This window comes from Mercenaria mercenaria, chromosome 11, assembly GCF_021730395.1.
Source record: "Mercenaria mercenaria strain notata chromosome 11, MADL_Memer_1, whole genome shotgun sequence".
In the NCBI taxonomy this organism is placed as follows: domain Eukaryota; kingdom Metazoa; phylum Mollusca; class Bivalvia; order Venerida; family Veneridae; genus Mercenaria; species Mercenaria mercenaria.
In genome coordinates, this window is record NC_069371.1 from 69,853,740 (window position 1) to 69,872,768 (window position 19,029).

The following is a 19,029-nucleotide window of genomic DNA, read 5'->3' on the forward strand; positions in this document are numbered from 1 at the left end:
CACAACGGACCACAAGGCAAAGCAATGCAAGACACTTTGTACTTTGTAACAGGTATCACTCAAACAACGCAAAGTAACGCAAGACACTTTGTACTTTGTAACAGGTGTCACTCAAAGGCAAAGCAACACAAGACACTTTGCACTTTATAACAGGTATCACTCAAATGCAAACACACAACAATTTCAATTGAACGTCGAGCTACCATTCCACCCATTTCGGGTTTCACCGAGAATGAGCGAAACCGCAACATGAGTCAATGAAAGGCAAGGCAAGGCAAGGCAAAGTGACACCACTGAGAGCAACGCAACATACGCAACACACGCAACACTAGGAATCGCCAAGTACTAGGGCAAAACCTTTTACTATCCAGTTAACACAAACTGGTAAACATATGATACCCCAAAGTACGCAACTTGAATGCAAACATACAGACACCGTATCCGCTCACCTCACGGCCGACGGAATTTTACCGCCACAATAAATTTATAATTTATCCGCCAAAATTCTACGGCCTTTCAAACTCTTCTTTAACAAATCGCATCTTTTATGTAATCACCAAAAAACTGTAGTCCTACTTTCTTATACTGTATTCCATCTGACCGAAGCAAATGCGGCATAGCATCAATATCGAGCCTAATTATAATGAATTTGCCACCTGAATAAACTAACTTGCGGTAGGCCATATATTACTAAATCTAATCTTACAACTTCCAAAGCTATGATTTTGATATAACTTGCATCAACAATTAGACAGTACAAGCTCCCCTTTTAAAGATTTGGCTGAAACGGCAGAAAAAGAAAAAACTGACATTTTACTCCAGATTAACGAGTAGAAGTCCTGAATTTACGATCATTTCTCTATTAATTGAGATAATTAATGCACATACAGAAGACATTTTGTCTGCGCCTATAGAAAAATTTATGTGACCCGATTTCTACTCCTTAATTCTGAAATAACGGGAGATAGATACATATTTCATTGTTTTGAAATTTTATATACGCATATTTGTTCTCAACTACGGACAAGTCTGAAACTTGAACAATTTGTATGTTAATCGTTTGCTCACATAAACAAACCAAAGTATGATACAATAAACAAAGTCTAACATATTTTCAACTCGTATTCCTCGTATATCGTGCACGGGAAGCAGTCGCATTTGACCTTTATTAAAAACTTTGTCGATAGAGCCCGCTTGTCTCGGGTAGCACAATTATTTCGACAGCCGTCTAACAGTTTATTTATGACGAAACCCGTATGTAAATGAAAAACCCGTGCAGTTTGTGAAATTAATTTAAAGCCCTGCTCCCGTCCTACATTTTAACCTTGAATTGTAACTGAAAAAGCAAGAAAATCCCGACTATGAACAGTGACACCTGTCAAAATAGAGTCTATTTTATATATAATTCTATATGAAATACCATTAGTTTTGCGTGCAACAGTGTGGTACGTGCCTATTATAATCATGGTTTTTTTTTTTTGTTAATGATTCAATAGCTGTATTGTATGTAACCGAGGTATAAGTGCTACTTTTATTTAAGATTGTAACAATGTTCGAACTCTATGGATCTACATCAGCAGCTGCTTATCTGAATCTGAATAACTTAAACCAAAAATGTCATATTGACGACCTGGTACATGTTCAGCGTATATAGGAAAGCAATAAAATCTGACAACTACATGATAGTTTGTACAAGATACTTATAACTGCTCTATTGAGGCAAAAGAGCTTTTAGATTTATTACTTATTATTCAGCAGTTGTTTAATAAGTCTGATCCCCAAACCACAACCGCCGCTAAGATTGGAAACAATTCCGTCAATATTATGTTTGCTGTAAATCCAAGTCTGTATCATAAATCAAGTCATCAGTGACGGTGAAAATAAATACCAAAATCGGAATATTCACCCGGGCACTATCAAAAGACAAAATTATAAATCTTAGTTTGTAACAGAAAAAACTGAAATCCAACTGATCTATTTTTGTAAAAATCATAACATTGTTAAATATCCTAATTCTTGTATGATGATATAGTTTTGTCAGACCAAAAACGGCGAGTAAAGATTGACCGGTAAAAATTGTCATCGTGACGAACCGGTACAATCTTATAAATGTGACAATTTATTAGTGTTCAACTTTGATTTATGCAGATTCTAAAATCTAGCAAACTATTCAGATGTTATGTACCTGGTTAAGTTACAAATGAAAGCGACTTTAATTGATATGTCAACGTCCTCGTGTATCTACAAATAAGTTTTAATTTGTGTTCGCCTGTGAATTTAATGTTTTGACATACTTCTATGCTACATAACGTAAACTATTTATAAATGGTTAAACTGAACCTGCTGCGCATGAATGACGTAAACTGAGATCCGAAGTGACCTAATTATTGAACCCATTTATTTTAACCGTTAATAAGATCGTTCATTGTACGATAAATGGTGAGTTCCTCTATATTCACCTGAAATATTTTTGTGAAATGAAACATTTTACTGAAATCTTGAAATTTAGCAGTGGGACCGGCTACTCGGTCAGTTTGAATATTATTTTAAATTTGCGTATTGATTATTCTGAATTCAGTGAAACGTATTTAATTATTACTCTTAAAGTGAACATAGCAGTTCAATGAAATTAGAAGACAGTTTGTGTAAGAGATAAGATGTTCCAACTGTTATGTTTCCTAAACTGACAGAATCTGAGAAGTGATCCTTTATGAAAGGAAGCTCGAACAAAAAGACGAAAACTTTTGATTACTTAAAGACTTTATATGCGCGTTGAAATTTGTACACTTTACATCGTAAGCAAATTTGCGAATAAACCACGTACGATTACAGAAATTACAGTCATAATACATATGCATAAAAACTGATGTTAACTGGTTTAACCAGCATGTAATGGCCCATAAATTATTGTTTGACTTAGACCATGGAGCTGAAGTGCTTTGACGTAAAAGAAATTGATCGTCATAACTCGTGAATGAATAAGTTCTTCTAACGCAGTGCGCTATACATGTAATGCAATATCTCATCAATTTTGTAAGAATACCTGGTATACTGAAACGTAAGTGATGAATTCATTAGTAGATTTCTCAAAAAACTTAATATTTTTCTGTACATTCAATGCGCTAGTAACTATTCAGATTAACTACCAAACCCTTGCAAAATACGGACTTTTGACTGTGCATTTCGGTTGCAATACCTAATTTATCTACTCGCCTTAACATTTAATTAAAGCTGACACTGAATCGCTAAGTAAACATCTGTCGAGCGTAAAGTTTGTAAAGAAATGTCAAATACAGTTCAATTACTAGGTCATTCGTACCACAAGTTTTCAAAACAAATATTTCTCTACATGCAAAATAACCTAATTTTTGTTTATATTTTGTTTTAGCTTGAACTCATGTTTTTCTTATAAATATCAAAATATGAAAATCGTAGCTAGGATACAAAAACTAAATCTAATTTTTACAAACATGATGTTTACAAAAACGAACTGTTGTTAGACACCTGCTCCAGTTCTACCTTATAACCTTAAATTGACACTGAAAAAGCATGGAAATCATGACTATGAACAGAGACGCCTGTCAAAATAGCGACTATTAAATCAAATTATACATTTGTGTACACAAAACACCTTTGATTTTGCAAGCTAAGTGTAGTACATGTTGCCTTATGTCATCAAAAGTTAAATACACAGTAAAATTTGAATAACCGTGGAACCGAGTTTACTGATATTGTATGCCAAAATAGAGTCAAAAGGATAGCCTGTAGCCGCGTGCGTAGATATATATTTGCGTCGCCACACCCCATTCGTGAATATTATGAAAAAACGTAAGGATCTATGTTTGAACAACAAACAATCTACTAAATCTGTGATATTATTTTTCGACATACCGGCAGAAGATTAGTAACACCGTCAACAACATTCTCTTCTAAGGCATCTGCACCTAGCATCCCTCTTGCCATTGTCCTGAGGAGCATACTGCAGAATATTTCTGTTGCAAGGATTCCTCCGAAATATCAGTTCCCGCCTTTGACCACGAGGCATTGCAATGATAAATCAAAACATGTAAATAGTTTTGACGTTACCGACGGTGTAGCTAGCAAAATGTGAGAGAACTGCACGAGATTATTGGTATTTATATTATATCGACTGGGTACCAGTATCAATAGGAACCAGTTCAGATCAGCCAAGTGTAACAATATCGATGACACGTTTATCTACGAAAACAGAGGACAATTTAATAAACTAGCAGACGGTAATTAACGAGCAACAATTTGAGAAAAAATAAATTAAATTATTTTAATTCTAAAATAATTTCCATTAATATTTAAGCATCAGTTTGACATTTGAAACATGTAGCTCATATACTCAGGTGAGCGATCCAGGGTCATCATGACCCTCTTGTTATATATTACGTGATGGTGCTGGTAATCCATACGGCTTGTTAGCAATTTAATTTCCACTCGAAAACTCGACTGATTTGACCTTTAATCTCAAATCTTGCATGCACATTTTCCTTTGGCAGTTGATGACTGCTATTCATTTTATGGTCAGTGGGTCTACGGTCAAAGTCACTGTGAATATTAGTGCAAAAAACACATTCACCAAAAGTCTTGATTTTGTGGTTCCTGATATGAAGGTCATGGTCATTGACATGCAACTGGTCAAATGGATATATTATGTGATGGAGTTGGTCCTCTGTCGGTCTGTTGTTTATTTTCAGCTCAGTACTTTAAAAATACTATGACATATGATCATTAAACTTTACAGGCACATTGCTTTGGGTATATTTTGCTCCACAGTGGTACTCATTCTTAATGGGTGCACTGAGTCTGAAAAGTTTTCCTGTATCTGCTGATTTCAAAATGTAGTTTACTTATAAATCAGTTGTTCAAATGACTGAATAAAATCAAATCATAGCATTACACAATATTAAAAGATTATTTTCGTCATTTAAGATGTCGAAGACTTCCAAAGGGTTTGAAAGGATGGCAAGCATTCTTAGATCTGAAGAAGGAGATAGACGATTTCAGTGAGTCCTGTCCACTTCTGGAACTTATGGCCAATAAAGCAATGAAAGAACGTCACTGGGAAAGAATGGCCAAACTTACTGGACATACATTTGACTTTGACTCTGAAAATTTCACATTGAGAGACATTATGAAAGCTCCCTTGTTGAAGTACAAGGAAGAGATTGAGGTAAATGCATTTTAATTCTTGTTACCTATTCAAAATATGGGAGTTTTAAAGTGTATGTTAGGATATATTAAAAAGAAATTCTTAATGAGTGTCTTTTGCATTGAATTTATTTAGCAAGCAGAATAAAATGTTAAAATGCAGGCTCTGTCATCCATTTCATCACTTTCAGCTTGACTATTCAAAGAATAGTGGAGCTATCCTACTCACCCCCGGCGTCGGCGTGAGCGTTAGTGTTAGCTTTAGCGTGAGCGTGAGCGTCACACAAATGTTAAAGTTTGCAAACCACCTCAAATATTTTCAAAGTCCATTGAGATATTGCTTTTATATTTTGCATACTTGTTTACCATCATGACCCCAGTCTGTAAAAAGGAGGAGGCAACTCTGTCAAGCATTTTGACTGATTTATGGCCCCTTTTCGACTTAGAATAATGTTAAAGCTTGCGTACCATCCAAAATATTTTCAAAGTCCATTGAGATATTGCTTTCATATTTTGGATACTTGTTTACCATCATGACCCCAGTCTGTAAAAAGAAGGAGGCAACTCTATCAAGCATTTTGACTGAATTATGGCCCCTTTTTGACTTAGAATAATGTTAAAGTTTACGTACCACCCCAAATATTTTCAAAGTCCATTGAGATATTGCTTTCATATTTTGCATACTTGTTTACCATCATGACCCCAGTCTGTAAAAAGGAGGAGGCAACTCTATCAAGCATTTTGACTGAATTATGGCCCCTTTTCGACTTAGAATATGCTTATTGTAATGTTAAAGTTTTACTCATAGCTAATATTATACTATCAAGCACTGAGAATAGCCGAGCGCACTGTCCACTGACAGCTCTTGTTATTCAACTAGGTATTTAATGTGATAAGACAAAACTACAACAGTCTTCGCCTTAATTTTTTTTCAGCACTTGTCCTTTTGGGCAAGTAAGTTAAGAAAACCACTTGCCCGAAAACATTTTTACTTGCCCGAAATAATTTTGTTAATAAATATGATGTATTTTGGTTTATGCTTAATTCAACATTAAGTTATTTAAATGGTAGTCAACTAACCTACCCACACTATCCATGGGGCAGGCTAAGCCAACGTAAGTGGATAACCATGTTGCAATATTCAAGTAACTACCAGACAGAAATTATGGGAGAAAAAAACGTAGAAAAAAAGTAAGACCTATACCAGTATCTAGTTATATGCCAGGTGTGGGGTTCAAATTTGCACTACCCTTCTAAAACTTATTTTTTTAGGGCCTTTAAAATATTGTGTATTTGTTCAAAGTTAAACTGCAATAATGGATCAGCCTGGTTAGGCACCCCCTCCCCACCAAAAAAAAATTTTTGTGTTTTGCTGGCAGGGCCCAAAAAAAAAAAAAAAAAAAGTAGGGTCGGTAGGTCAGTTTTTTTGTTTTTTGTTTTGTTTTTTTTTTTTTTTTTTGAAGCATATTATCAAGTAAAATTTTAATGTAGCCTATTATCACAGTCCGATGCGACGTGTCCAAAAAAAAATATGGAAAAAATAAAACATCATAAACCCCACCCGTGTTTTACAGCGAAAAAAAAAACAAAAACATTGTCGGTAATTATTCTGTTGATAAACAAGAAATTTGGGGCATTGTTTTCTCATAAATTTAAAAAACCCCCTCAAAGAGCTAAATGAAGTGTGTCAGTATCGTGGCTCTGAAGTGGAGATCAAAGCGGTGTAGTTGCCCGAGATTGTCATGGCATTAGGGCATGTTTTCGCGCCATGTGCACATCACTGTTGATCGTACGGCCCCTCGGTTCTTTAAATTGCTGAGAAGAAATCAGTAAAAAATTATCTTCTTTAATTTTTTTAAAAGCGAATATACAATATCCCGTATAATTTGGGACAGGTAAATGTGTCAAAACGATAAAAGTAGATACCCTACCTCTGTGACCTATTTGCCCTCAAGGAATTTACATTATTGATTGAAAAGAATATTGACATAGTGTGAGTCAAAAAAATACAAAGATTCATTTAGAATCTACTTTTTAAAGTTATTAAAAACCACAGCGACAATCATACTGCTTTTATTTTTAAAAAAATCATTGTTTTTATTTACGTCCACGAGGTCACGTAACCTATTCTGCCGCACTTGCAGAAATCGTTTGCCAAAAATCGTTTTACTCGATGTATTTAAATTGCTGCCGCTTTTTCATTTTTAAAGATTTTTTAATTCTGTTTTTGTATTTTCTTGTAAAAAGTCTAAAATTTTATGACTATAGTATGTATTATTTATTATTTTTAGAAATAAATAAATAAATAAGATCGCGCTGTTTGAAATTTACAAATAATTGTATGAAACTTTGATCGTTTTTATCGAATTTTGCCTACATTTTCTGTCGATATCTTATTAAAAATTGTTATAAAAATTCAAAACTGTATAACTTCTCAAACGGTGTTGAAAATTTGAAGCGATTATATTAAAAAATGAATGCACTACACGCATTTTTTTTGTACGTGTCGATAAACAAAAGTAACGGCGATACGATAGGTCGCACGTGCTCGTGGAATGGAAAATTACTGGCATGGGGGTTTTGATATTCTTTACGATTCGCGGGTAAATTCCAGTCAATTCAGGTAATTTTTAGGGATGTAATTTCTGAATTTTGTAAAGTTACTTTAATATTGCAAATGTGAAGTCATCAATTCATGCATAAATATACGAAAGCTAGTATTTGAATGTTCATTTTAGATTCATGAAATTCTGTAATTATTGTGAAAATTAAGGGATTTAAATTTTGGAAAAAAGCACTTGTCCGTTCGGGCAACCACCTGAAAACTTTGGCCCGAAACAGGATCTACTTGTCCCGGACTTCGGGCAACCCAGTTACGACGAAGACTGCTACAGAATTCTGTAATCACATATTTAAATTAACTTTTATCTAATAAAACATTAACATTTCTTCTTTTTTAGCTCACCTGTCACATAGTGACAGGGTGAGCTTTTGTGATTGCATTTTGTCCATCGTCTGTTCACTTTCTTGTGAACATGATAGAGACTACATTTTGCAATCAATTTTAATCAAACTTGCACACAACTTGTATTGGCATAATATCTCGGTTCCTTTCGAAAACTGGTCCAATCCCATCATGTGTTCCAGAGTTATTGCCCCTTAAAGGGCCAAAATTTGCTATTTTTGGCTTGTGAGCACAATAGAGACCATATTTTGCAAACAACTTTAATCAGACTTGCACACAACTTGTATTGGCATAATATATCGGTTTCTTTCGAAAAGTGGCCAGATCCAATCATGGGTTCCAGAGTTATGGGTCCTTAAAGGACCAAAATTTGCTATTTTTGTGCCCCCCACGAGTGGTGGATAGATTTGGTCTTGTCCGTCCGTGCATCCGTCCGAAGTTTGATGCCCTAGCTCAAAAAGTATTTGATATAAATTGATGAAACCATGCATCAGCCTTTATCATGATATGAACTTGTGCACATCCTATTTTTTGTCTTGCTCCGCCTCCTATTTTCAGAGTAATGGCCCCTGAAATAGTCAAAAATGCACATTTTCACCTTGTGACACGCCTAGCTCAAAAGTATTTAATACAGATTCATGAAACCTTGCGTTACTCTTTATCATGATATAAACTTGCACACCTTTTATTTTTCGTCTGGCTTCGCCCCCTATTTTCAGAGTTATGGCCCCTGAAACAGTCAAAAATACACATTTTCGCCTTGTGACGCGCCTAGCTCAAAAAGTATTTGATATAAATTGATGAAACCTTGCATGAGTCTTTATCATGATATGAACTTGCGCACCTTCTATTTTTCATTTGGCTCCGCCCCCTATTTTCAGAGTTATGGCCCCTGAAATAGTAAAAAATGCACATTTTCACCTTGTGACACGCCTAGCTCAAAAAGTGTTTGATATAGATTCATGAAACCTTGCATGAGTCTTAATCATGATAAGAACTTGCGCACCTCCTATTTTTCATTTTGGTCTGCCCCTATTTTCAGAGTTATTGCCCCTGAAATAGTAAAAAATGCACATTTTCACCTTGTGATGCACCTAGTTCAAAAAGTATTTAATATAAATGATTGAAAACTTGCATAAGTCTTTATGATATAAACTTACACACCTCTTATTTTTTGGCCGGCTCCAGCCCCTGTTTTTAGCTCACCTGTCACGAAGTGACAAGGTGAGTTATTGTGACCGCTTGATGTCCGTCGTCCGTCATGCGTAGTCCGTCGTGCGTAGTCCGTCAACAATTTCTAAAAAATTCTTCTTCTTGAAAACCACTGGGAAGAATTACACCAAACTTCACAGGAATAATCCTTGGGCGGCCTCCTTTCAAAGTTATTCAAAGAATTGAATTCCATGCAGAACTCTGGTTGCCATGGCAACCGAAAGGAAAAACTTTAAAAATCTTCTTGTCCAAAACCACAGGGCCTAGGGCTTTGATATATGGTGTGTAGCATCATCTAGTGGTCCTCTGCCAAAATTTTTCAAATTATCCCCCTAGGGTGAAATATGGCCCCGCCCCGGGGGTTACATGGTTTAAATAGACTTATATAGGGAAAACTTTGAAAATCTTCTTGTACAAAACCACTCGGCCTAGGACTTTGATACTAATTGGCATGTAGCATCATCTAGTGGTCCTCTACTAAGATTATTCAAATTATCCCCCTAGGTTCAAATATGGCCCTGCCCCGGGGGTCACATGGTATATATAGACTTATATAGGGAAAACTTTGAAAATCTTCTTGTACAAAACCACATGGCCTAGGGCTTTGATATTTGATATAAATTGATGAAACCATGCATGAGCCTTTATCATGATATGAACTTGCGCAGCTTCTATTTTTCGTCTGGCTCCGCCCCCTAATTTTAGAGTTATGGCCCCTGAAATAGTCAAAAATGCACATTTTCACCTTGTGACACGCCTAACTCAAGAAGTATTTGATATAAATTGATGAAATCTTGCCTGCGTCTTTATCATGATATGAACTTGCGCACCTTCTATTTTTCGTCTGGCTTCGCCCCCCCCTATTTTTAGAGTTATGGCCCCTGAAATAGTAAAAAATGCACATTTTTCACCTTGTGACACGCCTAGCTCAAAAAGTTTTCATATAGATTCATGAAACCTTGCATGAGTCTTAATCATGATATGAACTTGCGCATCTCCTATTTTTAATCTGGGTCTGCACCCTATTTCTAGAGTTAAAAACTGGCTAGATTCCATCATGGGTTCTGGAGTTACTGCCCCTGAAAGGGGCAAAAATTTCTAGCTCGGCCTTTTCAGCCATGTAGAGGTTTTATTTATGCTTTGTCAAGTTTGATTTGATACAAACTTGCATAGAATGATTATTTTGATGATTTCTAGGCCTGGATCAAAACTGGGTCATGTCGGGTCAAAAACTAGGTCATCTGAAACTGAAACTGGTTGATTTGCTTAAAGCCTATTTCTACATTTAAAACATATTCAATGGCGTTGTACAATACAAGTTGAAATAAAATATTAAATATAAAATATTTTAAGTAAGATTAATTAAAACGAATTAAAATAGCAGTTATAAATTTAAAGTTAATGATAATACTATATTTTAAAATATTACTAACATATAATTATCACAGACAAACATTAAATTTTTCATCGGGTCAAATCAAAGGAAAAGCTTGTTAACAACCTAGAGGCCACATTTATGACCCTGTCTTCATGAAACTTGGTCAGAATGTTTATCTTGATGATTCCTAGACTAATTCGAAACTGGGTCATATAGGGTCAAAAAGTAGGTCACCCGGTCAGAATGTTTCTGTGCATGAAATATTAGATGAATTTTTATCTAGGTCATGTAGGGTCAAAAACTAGGTCACCAGGTCAAATCAAAGAATAAGCTTGTTTACACTCAAGAGGCCTCGTTTTTTGGTCCAATCTTAATGAAAATTGGTCAGAATATTAGTCTCCATGAAAAAACTAGGTAAAATGTGTTTACGCTGTTATTGTGTGTCACTCAGGTGAGCGACTTATGGCCCTCTTGTTTACATACTATAGGTAAAAGTAAATTTGACCAACGTTAATATCTTCTACACTTCAGAATGTTAGTGCACTGGTGTAATGCCAGAAACATGACATGGCGCTTTTCACTCCCACAGTGTCAAACATGTGATCAATATCATCTGATTTAACACCATATTGTGTTAGATTTTGTTTGTAATTGATGTTCCTATAAAGAAATTATAGCTGCAGGACAATGAATACATCAGACCTAGACTAACTTTGTTAGTTTAGTGATGGAGAAGTTCATAATTCTTATTTCTTTTCCAGGATACCTGTATCTCTGCAGTAAAAGAGAAAGACATTGAGGCCAAGTTGAAGCAAGTAGTAGCAGACTGGAGTGCAAGAGAACTTAGTTTTTCTAATTTCAAGGCTCGTGGCGAACTTCTGTTAAAGGGAGGAGAGACAATGGAGATTGTAGCCCAACTAGAAGATGGGCTAATGGTTCTTAGTTCCTTGCTCAGTAATAGGTCAGTTATCAAATTGAAATTATATGTTCTTTCTGCAGTATTAATTGTCTAAGATCAAGATGAAAGTAGTAGCACAGTTATTTAGATTTATAAGAATAAAAGATATTCAGTTTTTAGCTCACCTGTCACAAAGTGACAAGGTGAGCTTATGTGATCGCGTGGTGTCCGTCGTCCGTGCGTGCGTGCGTCAGTCCGTAAACTTTTGCTTGTGACCACTCTAGAGGTCACAATTTTCATGGGATCTTTATGAAAGTTGGTCAGAATGTTCACCTTGATGATATCTAGGTCAAGTTCGAAACCGGGTCACGTGCCAATAAAAACTAGGTCAGTAGGTCTTAAAATAGAAAAACCTTGTGACCTCTCTAGAGGCCATATATTTCACAAGATCTTCATGAAAATTGGTCAGAATGTTCACCTTGATGATATCTAGGTCAAGTTTGAAACTGGGTCACGTGCCTTCAAAAACTAGGTCAGTAGGTCAAATAATAGAAAAACCTTGTGACCTCTCTAAAGGCCATATTTTTCATGGGATCTGTATGAAAGTTGGTCTGAATGTTCATCTTGATGATATCTAGGTCAAGTTGAAAATTGGGTCACGTGCAGTCAAAAACTAGGTCAGTAGGTCTAAAAATAGAAAGACTTTGTGACCTCTCTAAAGGCCATATATTTCATGAGATCTTCATGAAAATTGGTCAGAATGTTCACCTTGATGGTATCTAGATCAAGTTCGAAAGTGGGTCACGTGCCTTCAAGAACTAGGTCAGTAGGTCTGAAAATAGAAAAACCTTGTGACCTCTCTAGAAGCCATTTTTTTCATGGGATCTGTATGAAAGTTGGTCTGAATGTTCATCTTGATGATATCTAGGTCAAGTTCGAAAGTGGGTCATGTGCCTTCAAAAACTAGGTCAGTAGTCAAATAATAGGAAAACCTTGTGACCTCTCTAAAGGCCATATTTTTCATGGGATCTGTATGAAAGTTGGTCTGAATGTTCATCTTGATGATATCTAGGTCAAGTTCGAAACTGGGTCATGTGCGGTCAAAAACTAGGTCAGTAGGTCTAGAAATAGAAAAACCTTGTGACCTCTCTATAGGCCATAATTGTGAATGGATCTCCATAAAAATTGGTCAGAATGTTCATCTTGATGATATCTAGGTCAAGTTCAAAGTGGGTCACGTGCCGTCAAAAAGTAGGTTAGTAGGTCAAATAATGAAAAAACGTTGTGACCTCTCTAGAGGCCATATTTTTCATGGGATCTGTATGAAAGTTGGTCTGAATGTTTATCTTGATGATGTATAGGTCAAGTTTGAAACTGGGTCAACTGCGATCAAAAACTAGGTCAGTAGGTCTTGAAATAGAAAAACCTTGTGACCTCTCTAGAGGCCATACTCTTGAATGGATCTTCATGAAAATTGGTCAGAATGTTCACCTTGATGATATCTAGGTCAAGTTTGAAACTGGGTCATGTGCCTTAAAAAACTAGGTCAGTAGGTCAAATAATAAAAAAACCTTGTGGCCTCTCTATAGGCCATACTTTTCATGGGATCTGTATGAAAGCTGGTCTGAATGTTCATCTTGATCATATCTAGGTCAAGTTTGAAACTGGGTCAACTGCGGTCAAAAACTAGGTCAGTAGGTCTAAAATTAGAAAAATCTTTTGACCTCTGTAGAGGCCATATTTTTCAATGGATCTTCATGAAAATTGATCTGAATGTTCACCTTGATGATATCTAGATCAGTTTTGAAACTGGGTCACGTGCGGTCAAAAACTAGGCCAGTAGGTATAAAAATAGAACAAGAGGACCATGATGGTCCTGAATCGCTCACCTATCCCCACATGACCCAGTGTTGAACTGAGTATGACGTCGTTATTTCTATTATTTGACATTGTGACCTAGTTTTTGAGCACATGTGACCTAGATATCAAGATAAAAAATTCTGACCAATTTTCATGAAGATCCATTGAAAAATATGGCCTCTAGAGAGGTCACAAGGTTTTTCTATTATTTGACCTAATGACCTAGTTTTTGAAGGCACGTGACCCACTTTTCAACTTGACCTAGATATCATCAAGGTGAACAGTCTCACCAATTTTCATGAAGATCTCGTGAAAAATATGGCCTCTAGAGAGGTCACAAGGTTTTTCTATTTTTCGACCTACTGACCTAGTTTTTGACCGCACATGACCCAGTTATGAACCCGACCTAGATATCATCAAGCTGAACATTCTCACCAATTTTCATGAAGATCCATTGAGAAATATGGCCTCTAGAGAGGTCACAAGGTTTTTCTATTATTTGACCTACTGACCTAGTTTTTGACCCAACGTGACCCAGTTTCGAAACTGACCTAGATATTATCAAGGTGAACATTCTGACTAACATTCATGAAGATCTCATGAAAAATATGGCCTCTAGAGAGGTCACAAGGTTTTTCCATTTTTAGATCTACTGACCTAGTTTTTAACCCCACGTGACCCAGTTTCGAACTTGACCTACATATCATCAAGGTAAATATTCTGACCAATTTTCATGAAGATCTCGTGAAAAATATGGCCTCTAGAGAGGTCACAAGGTTTTTCTATTTTTCGACCTACTGACCTAGTTTTTGACCGCACATGACTCAGTTATGAACCCGACCTAGATATCATCAAGCTGAACATTCTCACCAATTTTCATGAAGATCTCTTGAAAAATATGGCCTCTAGAGAGGTCACAAGGTTTTTCCATTTTTAGATCTACTGACCTAGTTTTTGAAGGCACGTGACCCACTTTTCAACTTGACCTAGATATCATCAAGGTGAACAGTCTCACCAATTTTCATGAAGATCTCGTGAAAATTATGGCCTCTAGAGAGGTCACAAGGTTTTTCTATTTTTAGACCTACTGACCTAGTTTTTGACTGCACGTGACCCAGTTTCGAACTTGACCTAGATATCATCAAGGTGAACATTCTGACCAATTTTCATGAAGATCCATTGAGAAATATGGCCTCTAGAGAGGTCACAAGGTTTTTCTATTTTTAGACCTAATGACCTAGTTTTTGACCCCACGTGACCCAGTTTCGAACTTGACCTAGATATCATCAAGCTGAACATTCTGACCAATAATCATGAAGATCTCATGAAAAATATGGCCTCTAGAGAGGTCACAAGGTTTTTCTATTTTTAGACCTACTGACCTAGTTTTTGATCGCACGTAACCCAGTTTCGAACTTGACCTAGATATCATCAAGGTGAACATTCTGACCAATTTTCATGAAGATCTTTTGAAATATATGGCCTCTAGAGAGGTCACAAGGTTTTTCTATTTTTAGACCTACTGACCTAGTTTTTGAAGGCACGTGACCCAGTTTCGAACTTGACCTAGATATCATCAAGATGAACATTCTGACCAACTTTCATAAAGATCCCACAAAAAATGTGACCTCTAGAGATGTCACAAGGAAAAGTTTACGCACGGACGGACGCACAGACGACGGACGACAGACACCGCGCGATCACAAAAGCTCACCTTGTCACTTTGTGACAGGTGAGCTAAAAACCTTGTGACCTCTCTAGAGGCCATATTTTTCATGAGATCTTCATGAAAATTAGTGAGAATGTTCACCTTGAGGATATCTAGGTAAAGTTTAAAACAGGGTCATGTACCTTTGAAAACTAGGTCAATAGGTCAAATAATAGAATAACCTTGTGACTTCTCTAGAAACCATATTTTTCAATGGATCTTCATGAAAATTGGTCAGAATTTTTATCTTGATATCTAGGTCAAGTTCAAAACTGGGTCATATGAGCTCAGAAACTAGGTCACTATGTCAGAAAATAGAAAAAACGTCATACTCAAAACTGGGTCATGTGGGAAGAGGTGAGCGATTCAGGACCATCATGGTCCTCTTGTTATGTAAACATATGTTGAAGAAATCAGTATTGTGTAAAATAAATTGAATTGGAAGTTTATTGTTTATATCTTTCATAGCTGAAATACACAGATTTTTTTTAAGTTTGAATGGAAGTTTTTTGTATTTGAGTAAACAAATAAGAAAATGTTATAATTTACAGGTACAATGCCCCCTTCAAAAAGAAAATCCAAGAATGGGTTGGCAAATTGTCAAACACTACAGATATACTTGAAAACTGGATGATTGTGCAGAATCTTTGGGTGTATTTGGAAGCTGTGTTTGTTGGTGGAGACATTGCAAAACAATTACCACAGGTTTGCACCACTGTTTATGCAAATTACTTTATATTCCCTTGAAATATTAAAGGGCAGGGTACATCAGTTTTTTTCTTAGACCGAAAAAAGAAAATGTCGAGCTATTTATATAATTTATCAACTGCATTATCCAAAATTGCAATGATACTTGGAAGAACAGATTTAATATAGCTGTAGTAACAACAAAGTTTAGGGTAGATTTACTCTTTGTTGGTTCGGGAAAAGTGATTAACATTGACAGATAGAATGCGGTAAGTGATGGAGAATTGAAATATGTATGCAAAAAATGTGAAAGTTCCATTTTCCACTACATGTTTCATGTTTTCTGATACAAGATGAATCTCCACCACTGCCTTGTGTTACCAGGGTTCGCACAGGTCTGGAAAAGTCATGGAAAATGAGATTTGTCTGGAAAAGTCAGGGAAAATTGAATTTTTGCCTTTTGTCATGGAAATGTCATGGAAAATTAAAATATCATCATGGAAAGTAGGAAAGTGATCTGGAATAAGTCTGTATGTGCATAAAACGATGACATCTGTTTTAATTTAATATCAGAAAAGTCCAGATTTAAACGCATAATCGAACAATCAGTAATTTACGTCAATATTGGGGTCGAATCTGGTTGGGTACGAAATGACCGTTAAGTTTACTATTGCACCTTTCCGGTTTATTTTCGTTGTACATTTAAAAACGAAACTAAGCGTGAAATAGTTAAAAATAGTAAAATATGAGTCAGAAAAGAAGTTGCCGATACAACACTAACTGGGAAAGGAATGAACAGTACAAAGCATGGTTAAAGCCTTTCAAGTCGGATAACAGGAAAGCCTTATGCACCGTCTGTGAAAAACTTATCGATCTGTCAAATATGGGCGAAACTGCAATAAAATCGCACATGAAAGGTGGAAAACACGTTGCAAGCATTGAACTCCGTGATAAAACGACAAAAGCATGTGGCACATTAAAATCTTTTTTTCAAACCTGTGGAAACAAAACGCGAGGAAACTGTCGTGTCTGATATGTGTATTCCCCCACCCACTCAAGAACAATGTCCAAGACAAAGTGCCAGTGGGATAGACTCCTTTGTGTCTAAGGAGGATGTAACAAGGGCTGAAATATTATGGACACTGAAACTAATAACATCACATCAATCATACAAATCTTCTGCTGACAGTGATAAACTTTTCCAAAAAATGTTCCCTGATTGCAAGATTGCTCTTTGTGTGCCAATAAAATGAGTGTATCATTGCATTTATTTCGAGTTTCGTACAGCGATTTTTTTCCTTCTTTATAAAGTACCCCTAAAAGGACCTTTTCCCAATTGAAAAATGCAATCTTTTTTCCCAATTATCATCCAAAAATTCCCCAAATGACCAAATTAAGTTTGCATTTTGATCATTGCAGGAGGAAAACTTAGTTACATTGACATTCACCATGATTTAACCATTCAGACAGTTTGTTTGATGATATTTACATGGAATTAAAGGAAGAAGCATTCTAAATGATGTTATTAATTAACTATAAAAATTCCCAATCTGAGTAAAAACCCCGCTATTTTTCCCAATTTATCCGGTACTGGACCTTTTCCCAAAAGGGCAAAAACAATCACTGTCGTATGTTTGGATTGCATCATGGAAAACCAGGCAATGTCATGGAAAAGTCATGGAATTCTTGTATCCAAGATCTGTATGAACCCTGGTTACAATTTAAAATTGGCGGATAACAAAAAACGAAATTGAAATTTAATGCATTTGGTTAACTGTTGACTGTTTGCAGGAAGCAAAGAGATTTCAGAACATCGACAAGTCATGGGTTAAGATTATGGTGAGAGCTCATGAGATGCCCAATGTTGTGCAATGCTGTGTAGCTGATGAAACCATGGGGCAGTTGTTGCCTCATCTTCTGGAACAGTTAGAAGTGTGCCAAAAATCCCTCACAGGGTATGTACTTAGATAGTGTCTAACAAAATGAATAATCACTCTTGTTGTAAATGTTATTTCAAAATATACTATTTGCAGCTAAATAGGCTTTCAAGTGACTTCTTTTTCCTTTGTAACCACAACACTGTTACAAATTTAAAGTTACTTTATTTATTTAGCTACTTCTTTACATCCTTTCATCAGTCTCTAAATGGTAATGTAGATTAGTGAACCAGTAACTCCTTAAAGGTGTAATCTAGTAAACTGGTAAATGCACAATCTCATAAACATGAGATCTTGACCTGAAACATGTAAGTAAACTACTGGCTAGAAATGAGTCAGAACAATACCTATAAATATCAATATCATTAATACATTTATTATGTCTCTGTCGACCAGAATGGACAATATTGAATCCAGCTCTTCTGATAATGACCAACAACTCATTTCAAACAAAGTTCATGATGTGTACATGTACAACATACATTTACTGTGTAGTATGGACATTGTACTGGTTCACTGAATAACAATATCACAACTATTTACATAATAAAGTATGTTCTTTCCCCCCTTGCATATACTTGACCTATCAGGTGGGGGAAGAAATTGACTAGTCAGTTCTTCCCCCCCCCCCCCACTTCATATACTTGACCTATCAGGTGGGGGAAGAAATTGAATGGTCAGTTCTTTCCCCCCTAACCAGTACTTGACCTGTCGGGTGGGGAGAAGAAATTGACCAGTCAGTTCTTTCCCCCCTTGCATATACTTGACCTATCAGGTGGGGGAAGAAATTGACTAGTCAGTTCTTTCCCCCTAGCATATACTTGACCTATCAGGTGGGGGGAAAATTGACTGGTCAGTTCTTTCTCCCCCTAGCATTATACTTGAACTGTCAGGTGGGGGAAGAAATTGGCTAGGCAGTTCTTTCCCCCAAGCCAGTACTTGACCTGTCAGGTGGGGGAAGAAATCGGCCTGTCAGTTTTTTCCCCCCAGCCAGTACTTGACCTGTCGAATGGGGAGAAGAAATTGACCAGTCAGTTCTTTCCCCCCTAGCTAGTACTTGCTCTGTTAGGTGGGGGAAGAAATTGACCAGTCAGTTCTTTCCCCCCTAGCATATACTTGACCTATCAGGTGGGGGGAAAATTGACTGGTCAGTTCTTTCTCCCCTAGCATTATACTTGAACTGTCAGGTGGGGGAAGAAATTGACA

The 19,029-nt window shown here is 36.3% G+C and overlaps 1 protein-coding gene across 1 annotated transcript in view; it reads left to right on the top strand.

Annotated features, from left to right (window-relative positions):
* Positions 1-19,029, top strand: part of LOC123532722 (dynein axonemal heavy chain 8-like) — a 330,542-nt gene that overhangs the window by 149,151 nt on the left and 162,362 nt on the right. Inside the window, exons 32-35 of the mRNA XM_053518182.1 lie at positions 4,960-5,200; positions 11,495-11,694; positions 15,751-15,904; positions 17,678-17,841. Of these exons, the coding sequence (XP_053374157.1) occupies positions 4,960-5,200; positions 11,495-11,694; positions 15,751-15,904; positions 17,678-17,841 (759 nt within the window). The remainder of the gene's footprint in view (positions 1-4,959; positions 5,201-11,494; positions 11,695-15,750; positions 15,905-17,677; positions 17,842-19,029) is intronic.